The 21,691-nt window shown below is 39.2% G+C and overlaps 1 protein-coding gene across 2 annotated transcripts in view; it reads left to right on the forward strand.

The window, feature by feature from the left end:
• LOC127580831 (bile acid receptor-like) overlaps positions 1-21,691 on the forward strand; it is a 74,227-nt gene that overhangs the window by 33,011 nt on the left and 19,525 nt on the right. For both annotated transcript variants that reach the window (XM_052034756.1, XM_052034757.1), the window contains 3 exons: positions 5,878-6,240; positions 12,598-12,738; positions 16,570-16,709. In XM_052034756.1, coding sequence (XP_051890716.1) covers positions 5,878-6,240; positions 12,598-12,738; positions 16,570-16,709 — 644 coding nt within the window. The remainder of the gene's footprint in view (positions 1-5,877; positions 6,241-12,597; positions 12,739-16,569; positions 16,710-21,691) is intronic.

Here is a 21,691-nt window from a genome sequence, read left to right on the forward strand (position 1 = left end):
ATCACTTCACACTTTTGCAGGTTGAACTCCATCTGCCACTTCTCAGCCCTTTCTCAGCAAAGTAGTTTTCATGTACGGTATCTTTCATTCCCTAACACCTGAAAAGGAGTGCTTTTGAAGTAGTTACTAATCAATCATCTGCTGGAATTAGCCACCATATTATTAAACTTCAGAGAAGAATTCAAAAATATTTTGCATGACCAGCCATCCTCAAACTGTTCCTAACTTTCCATGCCCAACACAACCCCAACCTGTTAATTATAAGTGCAACAATATTGTTGCCATCACAAAATTGGCATTAAACAGAATTGTTGAGATTTAAACCACGTGGCGTTGGGGGTAATGTGATAGAGAATTGATTGATAAACAAAGATTAGGAATAAACATGTCCTTTTTTGGACTTGCAAGATATAGATCAGTTAAAATGTTGGGTAGAGTCATGGCAGGTGTAATTTAGATTCAGATAAGTATGAGGTAATTCATTTTGGGAGATCAAATTCTGGTAGGATGTATAGAGCAAATGGCAGGGACTTAGGAGCACTGATGTACGGAGGGTGCAAGTCCATACCTCTCTGAAAGTGGCAACACAGGTGAATAGGGTAGTGAAAGAGGCATTTGGTATGCTTGGCTTTATAGGCCAAGGCATTGACTATAGGTGTTGGGACATCATGTTGCAGTTATACAAAACACTGGTTAGACCACACTTAGAGTACTGTGTACAGTTCTGGTCGCCATACTACAGGAAGGATGTGGTAACAACAGAGAGAGTGCAGAGGAGATTCACCAGGATGTTGCCTGGAATGGAGAGCTGTAGTAATAAGGAGAAGTTGGATAGGCTGGGTTTATAGTAACCAGAAGGCTGAGGGGTGATCTTATAGATGTTTACAAAATTATGAAGGGCATAGATAGGACGGAGAGTCAGAATCTTTTTCCCATGATAGGGGTATGTAGAACTAGAGGGCACAGGTTTAAAGTTAGAGAGGAGAAATTTCTGAGGTGTAAGGTTTTCCACACAGAGGGCAGTGAATATCTGGAATGAACTACCAAAGGGGGTAGAGGAGGCAGATATGATTTCAAAGTTTAAAAGGCATTTGGACAGGTACATAGACAGGAAGGGAATAGAGAGATATAGGCCTAATGCAGTAAATGGGATTAGTGTAGATAGGAATCATGGTCAGCATGGATGAGGTGGGCTGTAAGGCTCATTTCTGTGCAGTATGTTTCTATGATTCTATGATTTAACAGCAAGAGTTTGGTTAAATCTCTTGTTCATTAAAGATGAACTCTTGACCTCACAATCTACCTTGTCATGGCCCTTGCACCTTATTGTCTACCTGCACTGCACTTTCTCTGTAAATGTAACACTATATTCTGCATTATTATTGCTTTTCCCTTGTACTACCTCAAAGTACATGTTTTGAAATGATCTGTATGGATGGCTTGCAGAACTAAGTTTTTCACTGTATCTCGGTACAGTGACAATAATAAACTAGTACCAATACCAAATTACATACAACTGAAATATATTTGTGAAAGTGCAAGTTTCTTGCATTAAGATTTTTGGTAAATACTATTGCTTTTGGTCTCAGAGTATTTCATATTTCAACAGCAATAGAAACAACACCCTTACATAGCAAAGAGCATTATAAAGGAGAAAGGAGACAGCAATCAGAAAAATGTAGGGAGAAACTTCCAGAGCTTAGAGCCTTGGTAGCTGAAAGTATGGCTACCGATAGTGAAGCAATTACATTCAGGGACTATCAAGCAGCTGGAATTGATGGAGTGCTATTAATTTGAGGGTGGGTGGGGGGGGGGGTGGTGGTGGTTATACACAGGTTTGAAAACAAAGATCAGAATTTTAATATGCTGATATTACTTAATGTGGATCAGCAAGATCAGGGGAATAGTGAGAGTTAGGACTTGTTAAGAGAGTTTTAGTTAACCACAGGTTTTTGGAGAGTAGAATGAAGGAGGCTGGCTATGACCTCTTCAGTCAAGACAAGAAGGAATAACAGGTATAGATGAGGGTTTCAGCTGCAGATGTTGAACTGAGGTGGTGTGGAGGTGGGTGATGTAACAGAAATAAAAGTTGGTGACCATAGTGATGGAATAGATCCGAGGCCAGAGGCTCTGCTCATGTTTAAATAACTCCAGGGATATAAGAAGTCTAGTTCAGTTTTGGACACATTGGCCAGAAAGAGATGTAATCAGATCTAGGGAATGGTGTTTATGATGGGCACTCAAGAAAATTAATGTCAGTTTTTCCAATATTTACTTGGACGATATTTCTGTTCATCCATAATTGAATGTTGGACAAGCAGTGCAGACATTAAAGGGTCAAAAGGTTGACAGTATTATCATTTTTCATGTAGGATCAATACAGTATTCTTGGATGATATTGCTGAAGGGTGGAATGTAGAAGCCAAGGATAGGAAAATACATCTTTGGGGAACACCAGCTGCAGAGCAGACCTAGCAATAGAAGCAACTATGGGTAGTTCTCTGGTAATGGCTGGATAGGTTACAATGGAATTAGGGAAATGCAGCAATGTCCATTTGGATGATAGTAGAGTTACTGGAGGAGGATGATGTGTTCAAGCATTGTCAAAGATTGTAGACAGATTGAGAAGAAGGAGGGAAAGAGTAGCTTTGGGAAAATCACGTAGGCAGGCATTGATGATTTTGTTAAGAGTCATTTCAGTTTTGGAATGGGAATGGAAACCTAACTGGAGGGGTGCAAACAAGGACTCCCCAGAGAGATGGATGAATTTGGGGGATTAAAATTCAACTTCAGAGAGAAAAGGGAGGCTAGAGAGAGGTGATTGTTTGCAAGGATGGAAGGATCAAAAGGTTTTTCTAAAGAATCTGGATTGTGGCATGAGGGGAGAGTTGTAATTGGTTGCACATTCTGATTGGGAAGGTTGAGGGTTGTGCCCAGAGGGCTGGGAGAAGTTTTGGAAGTTGCAAAGGAAAGCCATTACGAAGGTTCAGTGTATGACTTAAAAGAGATCCTGAACTGCGTTCCCAAACCAGATTCCATTCCCTGCAGATCCACTTTAATGAACAATGTGTGCCACAAAAGCCCAGTTTTACACGAGTGCCTTGTGACATCCATAGTCCATGCATATGCAATGGAAAATCATGGAAGCAGTGTCCAGGTGAGCTTTGCAAATCATTTAGCAGCACTGCGGACAGCCTGGAATCTACGTCCATTTGTGCATCAGATGCATGAAAGCCTGGAAGGAAAATTGCAGACTTCATTAAGCAAATGATAAATCTTTGTTTTTTTTAATAATTGATTTATCTTGGAAATCCTGATGGTTCAGCATCAGGATATGAACTGGGGCCCAGAGTGGTGGGATCCATGTTGTGGGCTAATGTGCAACCAGATCCGAGGTTGGGGTCTGGACTACCAAAGCAATGGGTTTGCAGCAGGAGATGGAGTCCAGATTGTTTGTACATTACTCACTCCCTTTAGACTTGCAGAGTTTACTGGAAAATTTATTATACTACTGTATAATGTGTAAAAGAAAGTGAAATAAAGGTGTGTTTGGGTATTAATAGGGGTAATATCAAATAGTCCAGAAAATGTGCTAAAGTCTCAAGGCTGCTGGATTTTTGGAGTTTTGCTATATTTTATTGAAACTCTGGAGATTTCAAAATGATCCAGAAGTGTTAAATATTCATCAACAATTGTTAATCATTTTTGACATTTTTTGACTGAAATAAAGTGTTTAAATTCCTTGCATGAGAAATAAATAAATGAGAAATAGATTACACACAACAACCAATTAAAAATGGTTTGCAGGGATGGGATGTTGAAATAGGAAAGAAACCTGCACATACGTAACTCTGGTTACAAACCAACGTGGCTAATCCATGACTGGTCTAGCAAGTTAACAGTTGAGTTACCTCTTTGTCAGTGACCTAGCAATAAATACTGACATAGCCTGTGAAAACCATAACATGAGCATCAATTTTAAAAGGTAGCACACTGCAGTAAAATCTGAAATGTGGGAATCCCACTTTAATCATTTTAATTAAAATTTATTACCACACAGAATCAATTCCAGTTTTATTTCCAAACTCCAACAAATCAGGCCAATTATTGTTTTTACACCTGGGAACATCACCTTTATCTTTAAAAAAAATGGGTGCAACAACTCCAGTGGTGAATAAATCTTCACATTAGACAACTTCTGGGCATAACCCAAGGAAAATACTTTGGAGGAAAATTAAATATATTTTAACTGTTGCAATTTGGCAGCTTACTCATTATATGAAACTAATGCAGGGGAAAAAGTTAAATAAACACATTTGTAATTGTAACTTTCAGATATCATCAGCTCATTTGAAAATATTACTGACACAAGTTTAAGCAAAACTAACATTAAGGGAAAGTAACATTTGACTGAATGCATCCAACTGATTTCAGACCCACCAAGGGAATAGCTGAATTTTCTACTAAAATGCTGATAAACTGACATATGGGTCAAATTATCATCATTAAAAACTGCAGTTGACATGGAACTGATTTAAACAATGATATAAAACTGCAGAGAGGATCTTCTAAAAATAAAGGAGAGAATTGTTACAACTCTAGCACATGCTCAGTGCTTAATTATTGTGTTTCTGTGTTTGCTTGTTCATGATTCTAGGACTAGAAGGTGCAGAGTAACATCCAAAATAATACATCTTGTCTCCTTTCCTTACAACTGGGAAGGTGATTTGTTCTTCAGCTATCCTTCGATGACCAGATAACTCACCAAGTGAGGAACTAGTGCCCCGAAACTTATAAAAGAACCATGCCTGTGCCAGACATCTAATAATTTCTATTGTGAATAAAAGGAATTAAGAAAGAAGGAGTTAAACCTAGTAAATAGGATTGAGCTGTCATGGGAAGGTGATAAAGAGTCAAGCTGATTATAATTTTGATTCAACTGACAAAGTTTCAAGGAAAACAAAGAAAAGTTGACTCTCATATGCTCAATGGCCTTCCCTTCACTGTTATCACAGAATAGAGTGCAGTCAACTATCTCAAAACAAAAGCACAATATAAACAGTTGTAAAAATACAGGACTATGATTACATTTAGAACAGAATGGATAATGGTGGGAAGTTATCTCCTCTATTTTCAATTTCTCTTCCTGCAAGGCATTCTTTTTGTGGTTATGGTGTGAAATACTAAATTAATTTTCCAAACTGAACCATTTTATCTCATTCAAAAAAGAACTCAAATAATTTACAATAAATCTTTAGCAATGTCAAATGCATTTATACTCCGTAGTCTTATTGTGATGTAGTCTTCCATTTGTTTTTAATATGATTTCATACAATGGTTTTATTTTGAGTTTGTTCTCTGTACAATCAGCATATATTGATGATTACAAGCGATAATTTCATGAAAAAAGATCAGAAATTCATTCACAAAGTGCAATGCTTTTGTGCACCACACAGTGAATTTTATCTAAAAAATAGTACATCTTTGGAAATCTGATCCAGATCCTTTTATGCATTTGACATGGTTATGTTAAGGTTGCTGAGCGTATGTAGTGATGTCAAATGGCATGTAACATTTTTATGTCATTGGCGTAAGATTCCTGTATTTAATTGTCATCTACAAATGATGCAAGTTACTTATACTGAAGCTGGGTATAAGTGGAGAGTCCAGCATTTTTTTAATAATCATTTTTGGGATCTGGACATCACTGGCAAAGTCAGCATTTATTGCTCATCCCAAATTGTCCCTGAGAAGGCGGTGGTGAACTGCCATCTTGAGACGCCATAGTTTTTCTGGAAAGCATCTATATATTGGAAATGCTAGATTTAGATTACAATTTCTTGCTGTAGAGTAATTTCTTCCTTGTTCTAAATTTAGAAGTTCTGACTGATCAGATTAGCTATCCACTTCAAGACCCCGATCTACAGATGCCTCCATACAGCCAGTATCCCAACATGCAGTTCTCTACGATGGCAACACCTCAGCAGCAGACGCATTATTCCGCTCATAATTACTACCCTCAGTATTCACCAGAAGGACATTATTCTCCTAGCTCATATGAGCTAAGCAAACCACAGTATTTGGGCTCCAGTGTTGCAGATGGAGGAATACCTGTGATGAAAAGACCAAGACTCAATAATTCATCTTTGCGAGTAAAGGGAGAGGAGGAGTTGTGTGTGGTGTGTGGGGACAAAGCTTCAGGGTATCACTATAATGCACTAACCTGTGAAGGATGCAAAGGTAAGAATGCAAGACTTTTGTTATAATGAATAATCTTTCTAATTCTTCAATATTTAATAATGAAGTATAAATTTGTACTCACTGCTATGATGTCATATGTTTAGCCTAAGTGATAGAAATTAATTTGCATTAAGTACATTTTTTTAATGCTTCATGGATTCCATGGAAATTAATGCAAATTAGTGGCATTTTCAATGCATCTTCTGGTACTTGTATATTTTCACTCATGTCTGCTGAGTACATGGTGGTGACCTCCATCCTTGTGCAATGGTCATTTGATGAATGACCTGCAACACTGGGCCTTGAAGGGGATCCTTAATAACTTGTGAGTTTGTTGGGGACTGACTTCATAGGAGAGCTTAATTTACTCTTCAGAGTTGTATATTAGAGATGCCAAGGTCTTATTGATAGATTTTCCAGATTGAGGTGTAGGATGATGTTATTTTTGTTGTATATGGTATTATATTATTGTAGATACCATATTATTTGTAAGATTGAGTAAGAAACTATGTTGGTAAGCGTCTGATTTTGCAATCAGTGTACCCTATCACTGGCTTGCCTCCATGAAACTAAAGCTTTAACTGATTCATAAGACCATAAGACATAGGAGCAGAATTAGGCCATTCGGCCCTTTGAGTCTGTTCCACCACTCCTCATATGTTAACCCTTTCATTCTCTGGATCATTCTTACAAACCTCCTTTGGACCCTCTCCAATGCCAGCACTTCCTTCCTTAGATATGGGGCCCAACACTGCTCACAATACTCCAAACGTGGCCTCAGCATTACATCCTTGCTTTTATATTCTAGTCCTCTCAAAATGAATGCTAACATAGCATTTGCCTTCCTTACTACTGACTCAACCTGCAAGTTAACCTTTAGAGAATCCTGCACCAGGACTCTCAAATCCCTTTGCACCTCTGATTTCTGAATTTGCTCCCCTTTTAGAAAATAGTCTATGTCTTTATTCCTTCTACCAAAGTGCATGACTGTACACTTCCCTACACTGTATTCCAGCAGCATTCAGCACAAAGTAGTTCATTGTAATGCCACCTTTATTAACCATCCTGAACATTTTCTGTTGTTCACCATGTACAAAAATGATAGCAACATCCCATCATTCTTTGCTAAAACACAGATTACAACCTAGAAGGAGATCAGTCGCTTGGGTACTGCAAGGTAGACTTCAAGTCACATATTGTCCCCACTTCAGAATATGTCCTCCTATTCTCATGGGCTCATTCATTTACAATGCTGGAGCTGCCCACCTTTCAACACAATGGAAATTCCTTCAACACAGAACAAGAACCAATCAGAAATCCACAGTGGAAATTGGGGAAGACCTCACCATTCTGAATGGAAATTGAGGTCAGAAGATTGGATAGAATACAAAAAAACGCCAAAGGATGACCAAAAGACTAATAAGAAAGAAAACTTTAAGAGCATGGAATGAAACTTGCTAGAGATATAAAGAAATAGGAATATTTCTATAGATGCTTTAAAAAAGAGTTTACAAAGTGAATACTCTTCCTATAGAAAGTGAGTCTGGGAAGTTAATTATGTAAAACAAGGAGATGGCAGATGAATTAAACAGATATTTTACACTGTAGAAGAAACAAGCAACAAGCCAGAAACAGCTTTAAATCAGGATCAGGATCAGGAAAGTTAATCACCAGGGCAATGGTACTGAGCAAATTTTTGGAGCTGTGAGCTGATAAGCCCCTAGGAACTAATGGACTATCTTCTAAAGTCTTAAAGGAAGTGGCTACTGAAATATTTGTTGTGTTGGTTTTAAATTCCCCAAATTCTCCAAGATTTGGCCTGTTAGCTTGGCATCCCTCATAGGGAAAATGTTAGAAATTATTAATATAGATGTTACAGCAGGACATGTGGGGGCGGGGGGGGGAGAAATTGAAGGTAATCTGGTTTTGTGAAAGGGAAGTCATGTTGGACCAATTTATTGCAGTTCTTTGTAGTAGTAACAGGCAACGTGAATAAAGGGAAATAGCAGATATAACATACATTGATTTCCAAAAGGTGTTTGACAAAAGCTGTATCAAAAGTTATTGCAGAAAATAACATCTCAGTGTAGTATGTAACATTAGGGGTGAAGAGAAGATTGGCAAGTTAACAGGAAACATATAGTAGACTTAAATGCTTCATTTCTGGTTGGCACGATGTAACAGGTGGTGTTGCATAGATATCAGTGATTGGACCTCAACTTCATACACTTTATACAAATGACTTGAATGAGGCATTGAATGCACGATTGGTAACTTTGCTGATAACACAATGATAGGTAGGTTAGTAAGTTCTGACAATGTCATAAAGGAAGCTACACAGATATAAATAGATTGTGATCAGGCAAAGATCTAGCAAGAAGTATTAACGTGGAAAATATGTAATTGTTTATTTTGGCAGGAAAACTAAAAAGGGTATTATCTAAATGATGAGAGATTACTGAGCTCTGAGATACAGAGGGATTTGAGGTCCTAGTGCACGATTCACTTAGGGCCAGTATGAGGATACAGCAGTTAATTTGAAAAACTAACATCATGTTTTTTGCTAGGGAAGACAAAGGACACGATTATGCTTCAGTTATATGGGGCATTAGCAAGACCTCATCTGGTGTATTTAAGGTTGGAGGAAGGTTTATCTTGTTTGGGTAGCTTACAACTGAATGGTATGAATCTGCTTACATAGTTTACAACCCAATGGTGTGAACATTGAATTTTCCATTTTCAGGTAACCCACATCTCCGTTGCTCTCCTCCCACACACACTCACTTGTTCTCCTAATTTTCCTATCCTCTTATTCACTTTTCCTATCCCCTCCATTGCCCTAGTTCCATCTACCCACCATCCCTTTCCTATTTTGTTGCACCTGTCATCTGCCAGTCTCTATCCCACCCTCCTTCATACTGCTATATACTGAAAATCTTTCCTCTTCCCTCTTAGTCCTGTTGCAGGGTCACAACCCAAAATATCAACTTACAACTTTTGCCTCCTCAGGCGCAGCTTGACGGCTGAGTACTTCCAGCATTGTTTGTTGTTACTAGTCTAATACCTGGAATAGTTTCATGAGGAAAGGTTGGACAGGGTAGGCTTGTAACCACTCCAGTTTAGAAGAGTGAGAGTGATTGAAATACATAAGATCTTGAGTGTCCTGACAGATTTGGGAGAATCAAGAACTAGGAGCCACTGTTTAAAAATAAGACTTGAGACCCTTTTTTCCTCAGAGGGTTGTTAGTTTTTGGCACTCTTCCTCAAAGGGTGGTGAAAGCAGAGACTTTGAATATTTTTTAGACAGGCATAGTTAGATTTTTGATAAGCAAGGAGGTGAAAGGTTACCAGTGGTGGAATAGGGAGTTAAAATTAGAATCAGATCAGAATGATTTTAATAAATGGTGGAGCAGACTTGAGGGCTGAGTGGCCTACTTCTGCTCCTAATTTGTTTGTGCATTTATCTGTATGTAATGAATATTGTTCTTCCAGCTTTGCTGTTTAGTCATAAGAACAAATAAAGGGAAGCTCAATCATATAATTCTCATGTTGCTTTTCCCCTGCTATTGATTATCTGTGTCTATGAGAATACTAATAATGAAAATTTGAATCAAAAAATCACCATGCCAAACAAGTTTATAGATCCAATCAGTAAGAAAGCCTCATAATTATTGACTAAATGCCCTTGTGCAATCGCTTAGTCCTATGTTTCATTGCCTGCCTTACTATTTCAATGAAGAAGATTGGTCACTTGCACTGGAGGAAGTGGGAGAAGACTGAAGGGTGACCACAAGCAGGTCTCTGGGCCTGGATGGTCCTGCTTCAGGCAGCACTGTTTCACTCTCAGTGCAAGTATCCTGGCCAGCCAGCTGATAGATTTGTTGCAGTGGCAGCATCATTTCTGTCATCCCAAGAAGGGACGGCAAATTCACACTCAACTGTGAATTGTAAATGTTTGAACTTGTATTATGAATGTTAGGTAAGATTAGTGATTGATAGAGCTTGTTATTGGGTTGTCAGAGGTGTGGTGCTTGGAGCAGTATGTAAGAGTAGATGTGCAGTTACTGTCAGATCAAACTTGTTGATGTGTTCACTGGCTGACCACATATGTGCGGATATTAAATAGACACAGCCCTACTAAATAAAAGTTATACAATATAATTACATAGTTTAAATTACTAATTTACAACCAACAACTGTAACAACTATTAAAAAACTCAACCACAATTCTTTGGAATATCGAGAGTAGTGAATCATTTGTGAATACCAAAATTACAATGTGAATGCATGTCTATACCTGAGTATCAGTACATGTGCCTCAATAGTATGCCATACATGTGTTTTTAGACATCTGTGTATATGTGCACGTGTGTGTAGAACTGTCCACACAGTACATGTAGTGTATGCAAGTATATCCATTTGTGTATTTGTACTTATTTTGTTTGATGTGTATCTGTCTTTACATGTGGACACATGCTTTAATGTAAATACTAATGTCTTTGTGCAATCATAGACATGTTAGATTTTTAGCAATGACAATGCCATTGGTGACATAATGAATTAACAGTTAATACATCCACTAAACATAAAATTTTAAAAAATGAACAAACCAGTTCAATAAATGTCTACAGACCAGCATTGAAAAAGAATTGTTTCAGATAGTTTCTGCTGACTTAATCAACTCTTATCTAAAGGAATAAAAATAAACAGAAAATGCTGGAAATACTAAGCAATCTAGAGAGAAAGTGTTAACATTTCAGGTTGATGACCTCTCAGTTCAGGTAATTGACTTGAAGTAGTAATTCCATTTCCCTCTCTGCAGATGCTGCCTGACCATCTCCACATTTCCAGTATTTTCTGTTTTACTGTCAGATTTCCAGAATCTGCAGTAGTTTATTTCTGCTTCACTTACAATATCTTTTTCAGCCTTTTGTTTTTCAAAAAAATATCTTTTTAATCAATTTACTGACGGTGTCTTTATAACTGTTGGTTTCAAGAGGTTATTGAATTTTATATTGTCTAGATGAAAAATTCTGCCTTGAAGTGTCTCAGGAACAAATGAGAGAAATGCATAATAAATAAAACTACTTAACATGTGCCAATATTCTTATATCAGCCTTTAGTGCAACTGCTCCAAAACTAGACCGGAACTGCTTAACTAGAGGAATGGCAGAAAGAATATTACTAGTATACCCCAACGCATACACACATGTTCAAAGGGAAACTCGATTCCAATGTGTGTGTGCCTCCCCATTCCTCATTCTTACCTCAGGAAGACATTGCACATATTTTAAAGGATGTATGTACATTTGGTGAGACACTAAGGGCATGACTATACAGAGGGGAATGGATAATACAGGGAGAGTCCACCAGAGTGAACTTGGCCTTGGAAAAGTCAGATGAGGACTTTGATAGTGCACGTTACAGAAAAAGGCTGATGGGCATAAACAAGCAGATGTCTGGCACGCTGTACAACCTACTTCATGCAGAATGACAAATAACTGGAGGAATCTAATTCCAACTTGGCAAGGGCTGTGCATTGCCCTCGGATTTCGTCCTTGCCTATGTCCATAATGGGTAGTCATTTCAATCAGTGCATCAGGGGTCCTGCCCTGATACAATATCTAATGAATGATGTCAGGGTTTCCATTTTGAACAAGTAGCTTCCACTCGAGCATTGTCTCTTGCATTGGAACTCCAGTTTACAGGATTGAAAAGGACCTTCAGGATTTCCTAATTTCCTCTCCAGGGCACCAGGTTATTGGTATAGCAAATCCAGAAATGGATTAAGATAAGTTTAAAAATATGGATGACAATGCTGTCTCACATCCAACCATATAATGCATATTAGTTACATATATTATTGAAACAGGTAACCCATCAGAACCACTGGTCTCTCTGTTAATCCTGAGCCTGGGAACTTGATTCACATTGGTCATTTAATATTGGTATACTTGTAGATTTTGTTGGTGGTATCTTGGCATTGTTACATTTCAGACTATGCTGATTCTTAATTACCCTGTAATGTCTCCTCTGATAGAGTATTATTCTGTGAAGGCATCATTGTGAAGAACCATCCATTATTATAATTAACTTGGGCTTCAGAAATTATAGTTATGCAAAGGATGTATGAAAAATATTCTGGTTAAATCAAGAGAAAAGCTGGCCTTGCAGAAAATTCTAACTTTGTCCTCAGATTTTCCTTGAGATATGGGAGATGTAGAAATAGAAATGTTTAATGCCACAAAACAGTTAAAAAATTATATAGATAGATTTGTCTATTTTAAATAACTAATTATCTTTTCCGTGAGATTCTTTTATTGTTATAAAACTTAGACTGTCCCATTTTCCAACCAGGATTTTTCCGCCGGAGTATCACCAAGAATGCTGTGTATAAATGTAAGACTGGTGGGAACTGTGAAATGGATATGTATATGCGGAGGAAATGTCAGGAATGCCGGCTGAAGAAATGCAAGGCAGTGGGGATGCTAGCTGAATGTAAGTAATTAATAAACACAAAAAAAGTTTATATTTGAAAATGCATCTTTATTGATCCTTTGGCACTCGATTTTTAGAAGACTTGTACTAATTTTAGGATCTCTGAAAATCCTAAAGCTCTTTACAGCAATGAAGTATTATTATAATTCATACACTAAAATGTTAGTGTACAAAGCAGTGGTGATCCCAACACCCCTGTATGCATCAGAAACGTGGACAACATACCGACAACATCTGAAGGCACTTGAAAAGTTCCATCAATGCTGTCTTTGAAATATCTTAAATATTAGCTGGGAAGATAGAAGAACCAATGTCAGCGTGCTAAATGAAGCAAAAACAACAAGCATTGAAGGCTACATTATCAAGAACCAACTAAGATGGAGCAGTCATGTTGTTCGGATGAAAGATGAACATCTGCCGAAACAAATCTTCTACTCCCAGCTTAAAGTAGGCAAACGTAAAAGAGGCAGACAACAGAAGAGATTCAAAGACGTCTTAAAAGCCAACATGAAGAAATGTAACATCGACATCAACAATTGGGAAACCAATGCCAAGGACAGGAAACTCTGGCAAGCCATCATCCGAGAAGGAACAGCAACCTTCGAAGCCAACAGATGTGCAGAATTAGAGGAAAAGAGAAGAAAATGGAAAGAGAGGCAGCAACAACCAAAGCCCGATCTGCCATCTGGAACTAACTCTCCTGAATGTGGAAGAACTTTCAGAGCCAAGATTGGACTCATAAGCCACTTGAGAGCCCATAAATAGATCAACGGAATGAAGACCATCATCCATGACCTCGAGGGATAGCCACGACGACGACGATGACGATTATTATAATTCAGGGAACATGGCAGCCAATTTGCAGACAACAAGCTCCAATAAACAGAAATATAATTTTGAACAGACCACCTGTTTTTATTAATGTTGACTGAGAAATAAATATTGGTCAGGATAACGGGGATCGTCACTTGTTTTGTTTTCTACATCCACTTGTGACAGAAGCAAGATCTCAATTTAAATTATTGACCAGTGCTATCATTCTTTTGCTGGCTTATATAATGGATCAGCTCACTCAATTTTTTCACTGGTTTCAATAATCATCCATCACTCTCACTCTCTTATTGATTTAAATAATCAACTATTTCTCTCATTTTCTTGCAGATATAAATTATCAACCAGCTCTGTTTCCAAAAGACAGCATCTCTGATAATATTCTAGTGGAGTGTCAAACTGAGTTTTTGTCATGACTTTGGAATGGTTCTTGAACCCACAATCTTCTGAATCAGACAACAAAGCTACCAATTAGCCTGGGAAAGGCATTTAAATGATTGAGCAGTAAATTGATTGAAGATTGGTTAGACTAGATGGGAAGAAAATATTTCTGCTAGTTAAAAAGTTTAGGATTAAGAGACATAGCCTAAAGGTTGAAGGCAAATCTTTCATGAGTGAACTTATGAAAGACTTTTATGTCCAAATTATGGTTAAGGTTTGGAACTCTCTTCCAATATGGAGTCAACAGTTAATTTTAAAACTGAACTTAATAGGCTTTTGCTAAGCAAAGGTATTAATGGACAATGGGCTTAGGTTGTGATATTGAAATAAATCAAAGACCTGCCATAGTACTGAATAGGCAAACAGACATGAGGGATTACTTGATCCTGTAACAGACAGGACGAGCAACAGGTAAAATGCTCACACATAACCTCTTTAGGATCTCCTGTCTTAGCCAATTCATCTGGCAAGGGGACTATCATAGACTGTCCATGGCAAGGCCTACAATAACTGGGAAATAAGGCACTGCCTCTTAGTTGAATCCAGGTGGAAAGGCTGTTATTGTCTGTTGTAGAAGACACTGGAGGGCTCCTAAAACAGTCATTCGACCTGGAGTCAACTGAGCCTGTTCCACTGCCAAAGCAAGGGAAGATCAGAAAATCCAGGTGACCTGTGCATAGGTCAGTCAGCTCACAAGCTCAGTACGGAATTGTAATCTCAAAAATAAAAGACCATAATGACCATATCTGGTGAACAACTGATTAAAGCATCCATGACAAAATCTGACTGGATTATATTAAGTTCTACTAGATCTCGCCTTCCTCTTGAAAACTCTTCTTTGGAAAGGAAAGATAACATAAGCCATACTTTCTCCACTACCATTAATTTCCTGAAACCCTTTCCACTATCCCCTTCAGCCTCATTTCTAAAAATGAATGCAAGATGAAGGCCAAGGGAGGAAATTTGTCTTTGTTCTCTAGTGCTATTGGTCATCAGTTGTATTCTTCTTCTTCACATTGAGTTCCGTCATGGGATGAGAATGTAACCAGTAGCCATTACCTTGTATGCATTTAGCACTAGTGGCCAAATTTCTCTCCCATATCCATTTAGCTGCCTTAGCAGTTAGCTTTTGAGCTCAGTGAAACAAACCTCTCCCCAGAGCATCCTTAGTCATTATTTTGTTTTCTCCCATACCTCTCCTGTGCTCTTGTCTAATTAAAATGACCCTTGACTCCTTCAATCCTATTCACACTAAATTGGTAACATCCCAGTTTCCTTCCGAGATCATTTGTATATGATTCCTTTCCCTATTCCTTCTAACTTCTGTTAACATACCACAGAGAGAAATGGAAAAATTGATTGCAAGGATAAGAAAAAGAGAGAATAAATACAGAAGACTGCAGTTTTGTTTTTAATTTCTTGGAAAAACCTTTGATGTTTGCCGTATACGATGTTTGCATGTGCCAACAAGTGAAAAATTCTGTCTTCCACATAGCAGCAGCAACCACTGTATATGGCCTTGCTAGACCACACAAATTCCTTCAGTTCCATCAATGGAGATGGATTATGGACAATCCTTGTCAAATTCTCAGATAAACACTACCAATCCATGTGTTACACAATGATATACTAACCATAATCTTAACCAATTGTTTCATTACAGACCTGTTCCCAGTGCAGATTAGGATGAAGTAAGGTAACCAGTGTGCCACAGTCATCATGGTAACTTGGGCAGGGTAGAGGGTGGCAACTGATAGGAGAATTTAGTGGGAGTGCAAAATAACAACAACAACTCTGATAAATTTGGCAACTTTAATTTGGCAAAATATCTCAAGCAATTCACAAAGGTGTTATCAAATAAGATTTGGCATTGAACAGCTCAAGGCTTCATAAACCCTTCAGTTTTATTTCTCTTAACTTTCCTTGGTACCATTCCCTTGTTTTAGATCAGCTGACTTTTCCAAAACCTTTTTGCAACTTGCATTGCAATCCATTCTCAAATGTTTTAATTTTATGGTTCAAACAATTAGAATTGTTCTAATACAATGATGCTGAGGTGGAGATAGGCAATTTTTTTTTGATGGAAACAATATGACATTGGAACTTCTGCTCTGTGTTGAAAAGTTTGTCATAGGTTTGGAACAGTCTGAATCAAAGCATTAGATTTAATGGGTCTTCTTAAGAAAAGAGACAAAAGCAGACAGGTTTAGAGAGGGGAGACACAAGCAGGCAGGTCTAGAGAGGGTATTGTTTAAGCTTAGGGCCTTTGCAGATAAGGAAGTAGTGCAATGGAGCAATCAAAAACAGGATGCTCAAGATACAAGAGTTGCGTAGGTATCTCCAAAGGTTGTAGCAAGTTATAGGATGGGCGCTGTGAAGACATGGAAGGATTAGAAAATATGGATGAGGATTTTAAAATAAAGACATTGCTTAAATATGAATCAATATAGATCAAACGTAAAAGAGATGGGCAAATGGAACAGTGCAAGTTAAAATAAAGTCACTTTTTCCAGGAATATTGGTATTAAGCATTAAATAGTATCTATTAAATTCTCCTAGGTTTGCTAACAGAAATCCAGTGTAAATCTAAACGCCTGCGGAAAAACACCAAACAAGTCATGGATCTTTTTTGCAGCATAAAGACAGAGGAAGACGGTGTTGACAACAAACAGGTTTCATCTACAACCAAGGCTGGAAAGGTAAGACAATTTGAACTTGTATGATAAAGATCTCAGTTTTTAAATGGTGATGGGCTTCAGAGAAGTACATTTACCAGATGTTTTTCATGCAGAAAAGACAGAAGGGTTGTACATCATCTTCAGGGGGAAAATGATACACAAGAATGCTCAGCAAATCTATGCAAGTCTTTTGTGGGATGAACTGCAATATTCCAAAGCTGAGACAGAAACTCTGACATCTTCTGGAAGTTCCATTTAAATATTATACCCAATTATTACTCTTTTGCATATATTGTTCTATTTTGCTATGGCTGCTCGGCACACGTTTCTAGCTGATGGAGGTGGAGACTGAAAACAATGTTGAGGATTTCATGCTTATCTTCTTGAGGAGGTTAAATAGTGGGTAAACAGTAACAAATAGAAATGTTTGCATTGATTACTGGAGAAATTAAGGGGACTAAGACTGGACATTACCTGATAGTTGGCATCTTGCGGTTTTGAAAGGTGCTGGAGAGACAGTAGATACATTAGTGCTGATCTTCCAAAATTCCCCTGGTTTTCAAACAGTTTCAGAGGTTGGAAGGTGGCAAATGTGATATCACTATATAAGAAAGGATAGACAGAAAATATAATAAACCAGTCAGCTTAACCTGTTCTCAGTAAAATACTGGAATCCATCACTCCGTGCATGGTAGAAAGACATGTAGAAAATATATGATTTGGCAAAACAAAAATTATTTTATGAAAGGGTAATCTTATTTAATAAATCAAATAAGTTTAAGGATATAACGATTAGGGCATATAAAATGGAACCAGTGAATATAGTAATTCTGAATTTTCAAAAGACATTTGTTATGCACTACACAAAAAATTATTACTTAAAGTAAGGGTTCAAAGGGTTGGGGTAAAAGTTACAATGAAGTGAAGATTGCTTAAAGGAAAGAAAGCTGGGAGTAGGACTAGATGTACTGTTATCAGCTTGGCAGCATTTTAGTAGTGGGATACAACAGGGATCAGAACAAATTATATTTGTAAATTAGGTGAAAAGGCACAATGCATTGTATGTACATTTGCCAATAACACCAAGGTGGATGAAAGGTGAGCTGTGAGGATTACACAAAGGAATACAGATTAACTGAGAAGGTGGTAACACAAGAGTATGAGAAAATGCGAGTATGGAGTGGGAAGAATGGGGAGAGACAGTAAAGGTTGGTATCTAGAGGGATGTTGTATGTTTGTCCATAAGATACATTAAGTATTTATGCAGATACAACAAACAATTAGGATGGCAATCGGTGTGCTGACCTTTATTGCAAGGCAATTGGATTATGAGTGTTGCTGAGATTTTATAGGGCTTTGGTGAAGCCTCAATTGGAGTGCTTTGCGCAATTTTGCTCTTGTGGCGACTCACCGTCTAGTCGGGCGAACCGGCTCGGCAGTCGGGTCGCGCGGTGTCGGAGCGACGAGGCCCAAGATGGCGGCGGGCCTCGTCTTTCCGAGCGACGGGGAGAACCCGCGCGCGGGAAAGTCCTGATGACGTAGGACTTATGTCATTGCCGGTTTTCTTTGGGCGGGAGTTTTCTCCCTTAAAGGGCCCGCGCAAGGCGGGAAAATAAACCAGTTCTGTTTGGCAACCCTCCGAGTAGAGTCTTGTTTTATTCCTCGGTAGCAACCGCTACATTGGTGACCCCGACGGTCCAAACGGCTTTTGGACCCGCGAAATGGACGACAGCGCAGCAGCCAACGCAGTGGCCCTCAAGCTGCCCACCTTTTGGACACTTCAGCCCAGCGTCTGGTTTGACCAGGCCGAAGCGCAATTCCACCTTCGACAGATCACCTCCGACTCCACGAAGTACTACCATGCGGTTAGCTCTCTGGACCAGGAGACAGCCGCCCAGGTTGGAGACTTCATCCAGTCGCCTCCGGAGGAAGATAAGTACCCGGCTTTCAAAGACCTTTTGATCTGGACCTTCGGCCTCTCCTGTTGTGAGCGCGCCGCCTGCCTGCTTCATCTGGATGGCCTGGGGGACGGATCCACTTTTATTTTGGACATTGGAGGCAGGGAACAGGTTTTCACGGCGGACCGCCTCAAATCGGCCCATTTGGATCTGCAACAGCCTGTCGAAGTTGCCACGCCGTGACGCAGAGGCCGCCCCCCTAAGCGGCAGCTGGCACAGCCCACGGACCTTGGGGACTGTCTCGCCGGTTCTGGGGGGGGGTTGTGTGGCGACTCACCGTCTAGTCGGGCGAACCGGCTCGGCAGTCGGGTCGCGCGGTGTCGGAGCGACGAGGCCCAAGATGGCGGCGGGCCTCGTCTTTCCGAGCGACGGGGAGAACCCGCGCGCGGGAAAGTCCTGATGACGTAGGACTTACGTCATTGCTGGTTTTCTTTGGGCGGGAGTTTTCTCCCTTAAAGGGCCCGCGCAAGGCGGGAAAATAAACCAGTTCTGTTTGGCAACCCTCCGAGTAGAGTCTTTTTTTTATTCCGCGGTAGCAACCGCTACACTCTCCATATTTATAGAAAGATATACTTACCCTGGAATCAGTGCAGCATAGATTTATTAGACTGATTCCTGGGATGAAGGGCCTGCTCAAATGAGGAGACAGTAACCAAGATTGTCCTGCACTCATTGCACTTTAGAAAAATCAGAGGAGATCTCCTGGAACCATATGAGATTTTAGACGGACTGGTGGAATATGTGCTAACAAGCTGTTCCATCTAACTGGAGAATCTCATCTTAGAGGGGCATAGTGTTAGAAAGAAGAGGGAGTCATTTAGTATTTAGGGACAAACATCTTTACTCAGGCATCTTGTACACTTTTGGAATCATTCATCTAAGTGGGCTGCAGATGCTCAGGTGAAGATTAATAGATTTTTGGACATTATGGTATTGGGTGGGATGAGGCACAGAATCAGCTACATCTTTATTGAATAATGAGCTAGATTCAAGGGGCCACATAGCTTACACTTCTGTTTCTTATGTTCTTATGTGTCTTGTTAGAGATAATTGACAGTGAAATACAGCTGTTTCATGTTGCTTCATTCTTTTCGTTGGAAACCTTTTAGATGCAGCACCAGAGTTGCTGACCACATGGAGAACCTGGCTTCTGTTAGAAATCATTGTGGGGCAAAGAGTTAGATTGACAGTGAGAACTCCATGTATGCACAATAAATTCGATGGCTGGAGATTATGCTTTCAGCAAAGCACCTTTGATATGACTTAGCAAGGAAGTCGTGATGAGCCTTTATGAAATGCTAGTTCAACCATAATTGGAGTACTATGCCCAGTTCTGGGCACCTCATTACAAAAAAGATGTAAAAGCCTTAGTGAGGATGTGGAAGGGATATATTAAAGCGATTTCAGGGATGGAGAATCAATTATATGAATAGATTGGAGAAGCTGGGCTATTCTCCTTGGAATAGAGGAAATTGCAAGGGGATCAGATAATCAGTAAGGGCGTGGTCAAAGTAGATAGAACTGTTCTTATTGGAGGAGAGGTCAAGGACGAGACATAGAATGAAGATGGTTGGCAAAAGAACCAAAACTAGCATGAGGAATAGCTTATTTTATTTGGGATCTGGAATCTACTGCAAGAATAAGAATAATGGAGGATTCAACTGTAGCATCAGAAAGGAAAGAATTTGCAGGGCTGTAGGGAGATGACAAGGAAGTAGGACTAGCTGGATTGCTCTTACATAGCAGACTTGGTGTGCTGAATGGTCTCCTTCGAAGGAGTAACAATTCTATGATTTTGTTATTAAAGGTTTGTTTTATGACAAAAATCACTGGATGGATTCAAAAAGTGTTTCAAAGTTAAGTTTGGAACGAGAGGTACCTTAAGAGTTGTACAAGAATATTTTTCCGCATAGTGAACACAAAGAAGTATGTTTCTTATTCTTGTACATATTTATTGTGAGGCCATCATCTACTACACAAAACTAAGAAAAGTGGATAGGAATTCTTCAATACATGTGCCAAAATGGTGCTATGTAGAAGACCACTGACTGTCCTGGAACCCATGGTGTGCAGTTTACTGTCAAGCTCTTTATGCAACAGCATGTGTACATTTAAAATGTATGGGTGATTTCCCTATTACTAGACTTTAAGTTTTTGTCATTTGACTAGTGCTGTTTACTTGTGAAACCTACAGTAATAGACGATATGCAGAGTTGACCTCCAAATCTACTGGAAGTTGTTGGGGAGTGTTACACTTAAATTATTCAGCAATGTTAGCTGCAAGGGATCTTCCATGGAGAAGAGAATGGCTCTACGTTTCAGTTACAGCATGCTGGATATTTTGGTTGGTAAGCGGTGACAAGTTGGTGTTTCACACATCATGTCAAGAGCATTACCACCTCCTCACTACTTCCCCCACTGAGCAGCTGGACTCCAACAAGGAAAAGGAGCAAGATGCTGCCTTATTGCACTTAATACTCCAAGTGTAAATCAAATCCTTACACCTTGTGGGATGTAGAGGTATGAATTCCACATGGTGAACCATCAGTACAAGTGAGCTGCAGCCAGGGCAGATGGCCAGGGAAGCAAATGGGCCGACTTCCAAATGGCAGGAGTGCACAACAGAGGTTTCCAAGGTTTCAGAAGAGGACTACAATGGGATAGCCTATTGAAGAAGGCCGATACAGATGTCTGTGGAAATGCTACTCACATTGTTTATCCTACGAAGAAGCCAACAAGAATGTTGCCCCTCATCACAATTACCCAGATTGCTACCATTGATAGTGCAGTCCCAAGCTGGGTCAGTCTGGGTACAGAGTGCTTCATTTCATCTATAAATATGGTTCTGGAGATTAAATCATTGATTCTGCTTTTATGTTTTCTTCTGCCGGTTTCTCAGAGATAGCCACTAAAAGGGAAAGGGCCAGTGTGTGGGGCTAATGTTTCATCTTACTCAGTGGCAGTGCTAGATCTCTGGCGTAGTGGGAGAGCAACTTTTATTCATGTAAAAGAACATTCTTCTTTTTGAAAGCTCGTATCAATCAT

The sequence above is a fragment of the Pristis pectinata genome, chromosome 20 (assembly GCF_009764475.1).
Source record: "Pristis pectinata isolate sPriPec2 chromosome 20, sPriPec2.1.pri, whole genome shotgun sequence".
Lineage (NCBI taxonomy): Eukaryota > Metazoa > Chordata > Chondrichthyes > Rhinopristiformes > Pristidae > Pristis > Pristis pectinata.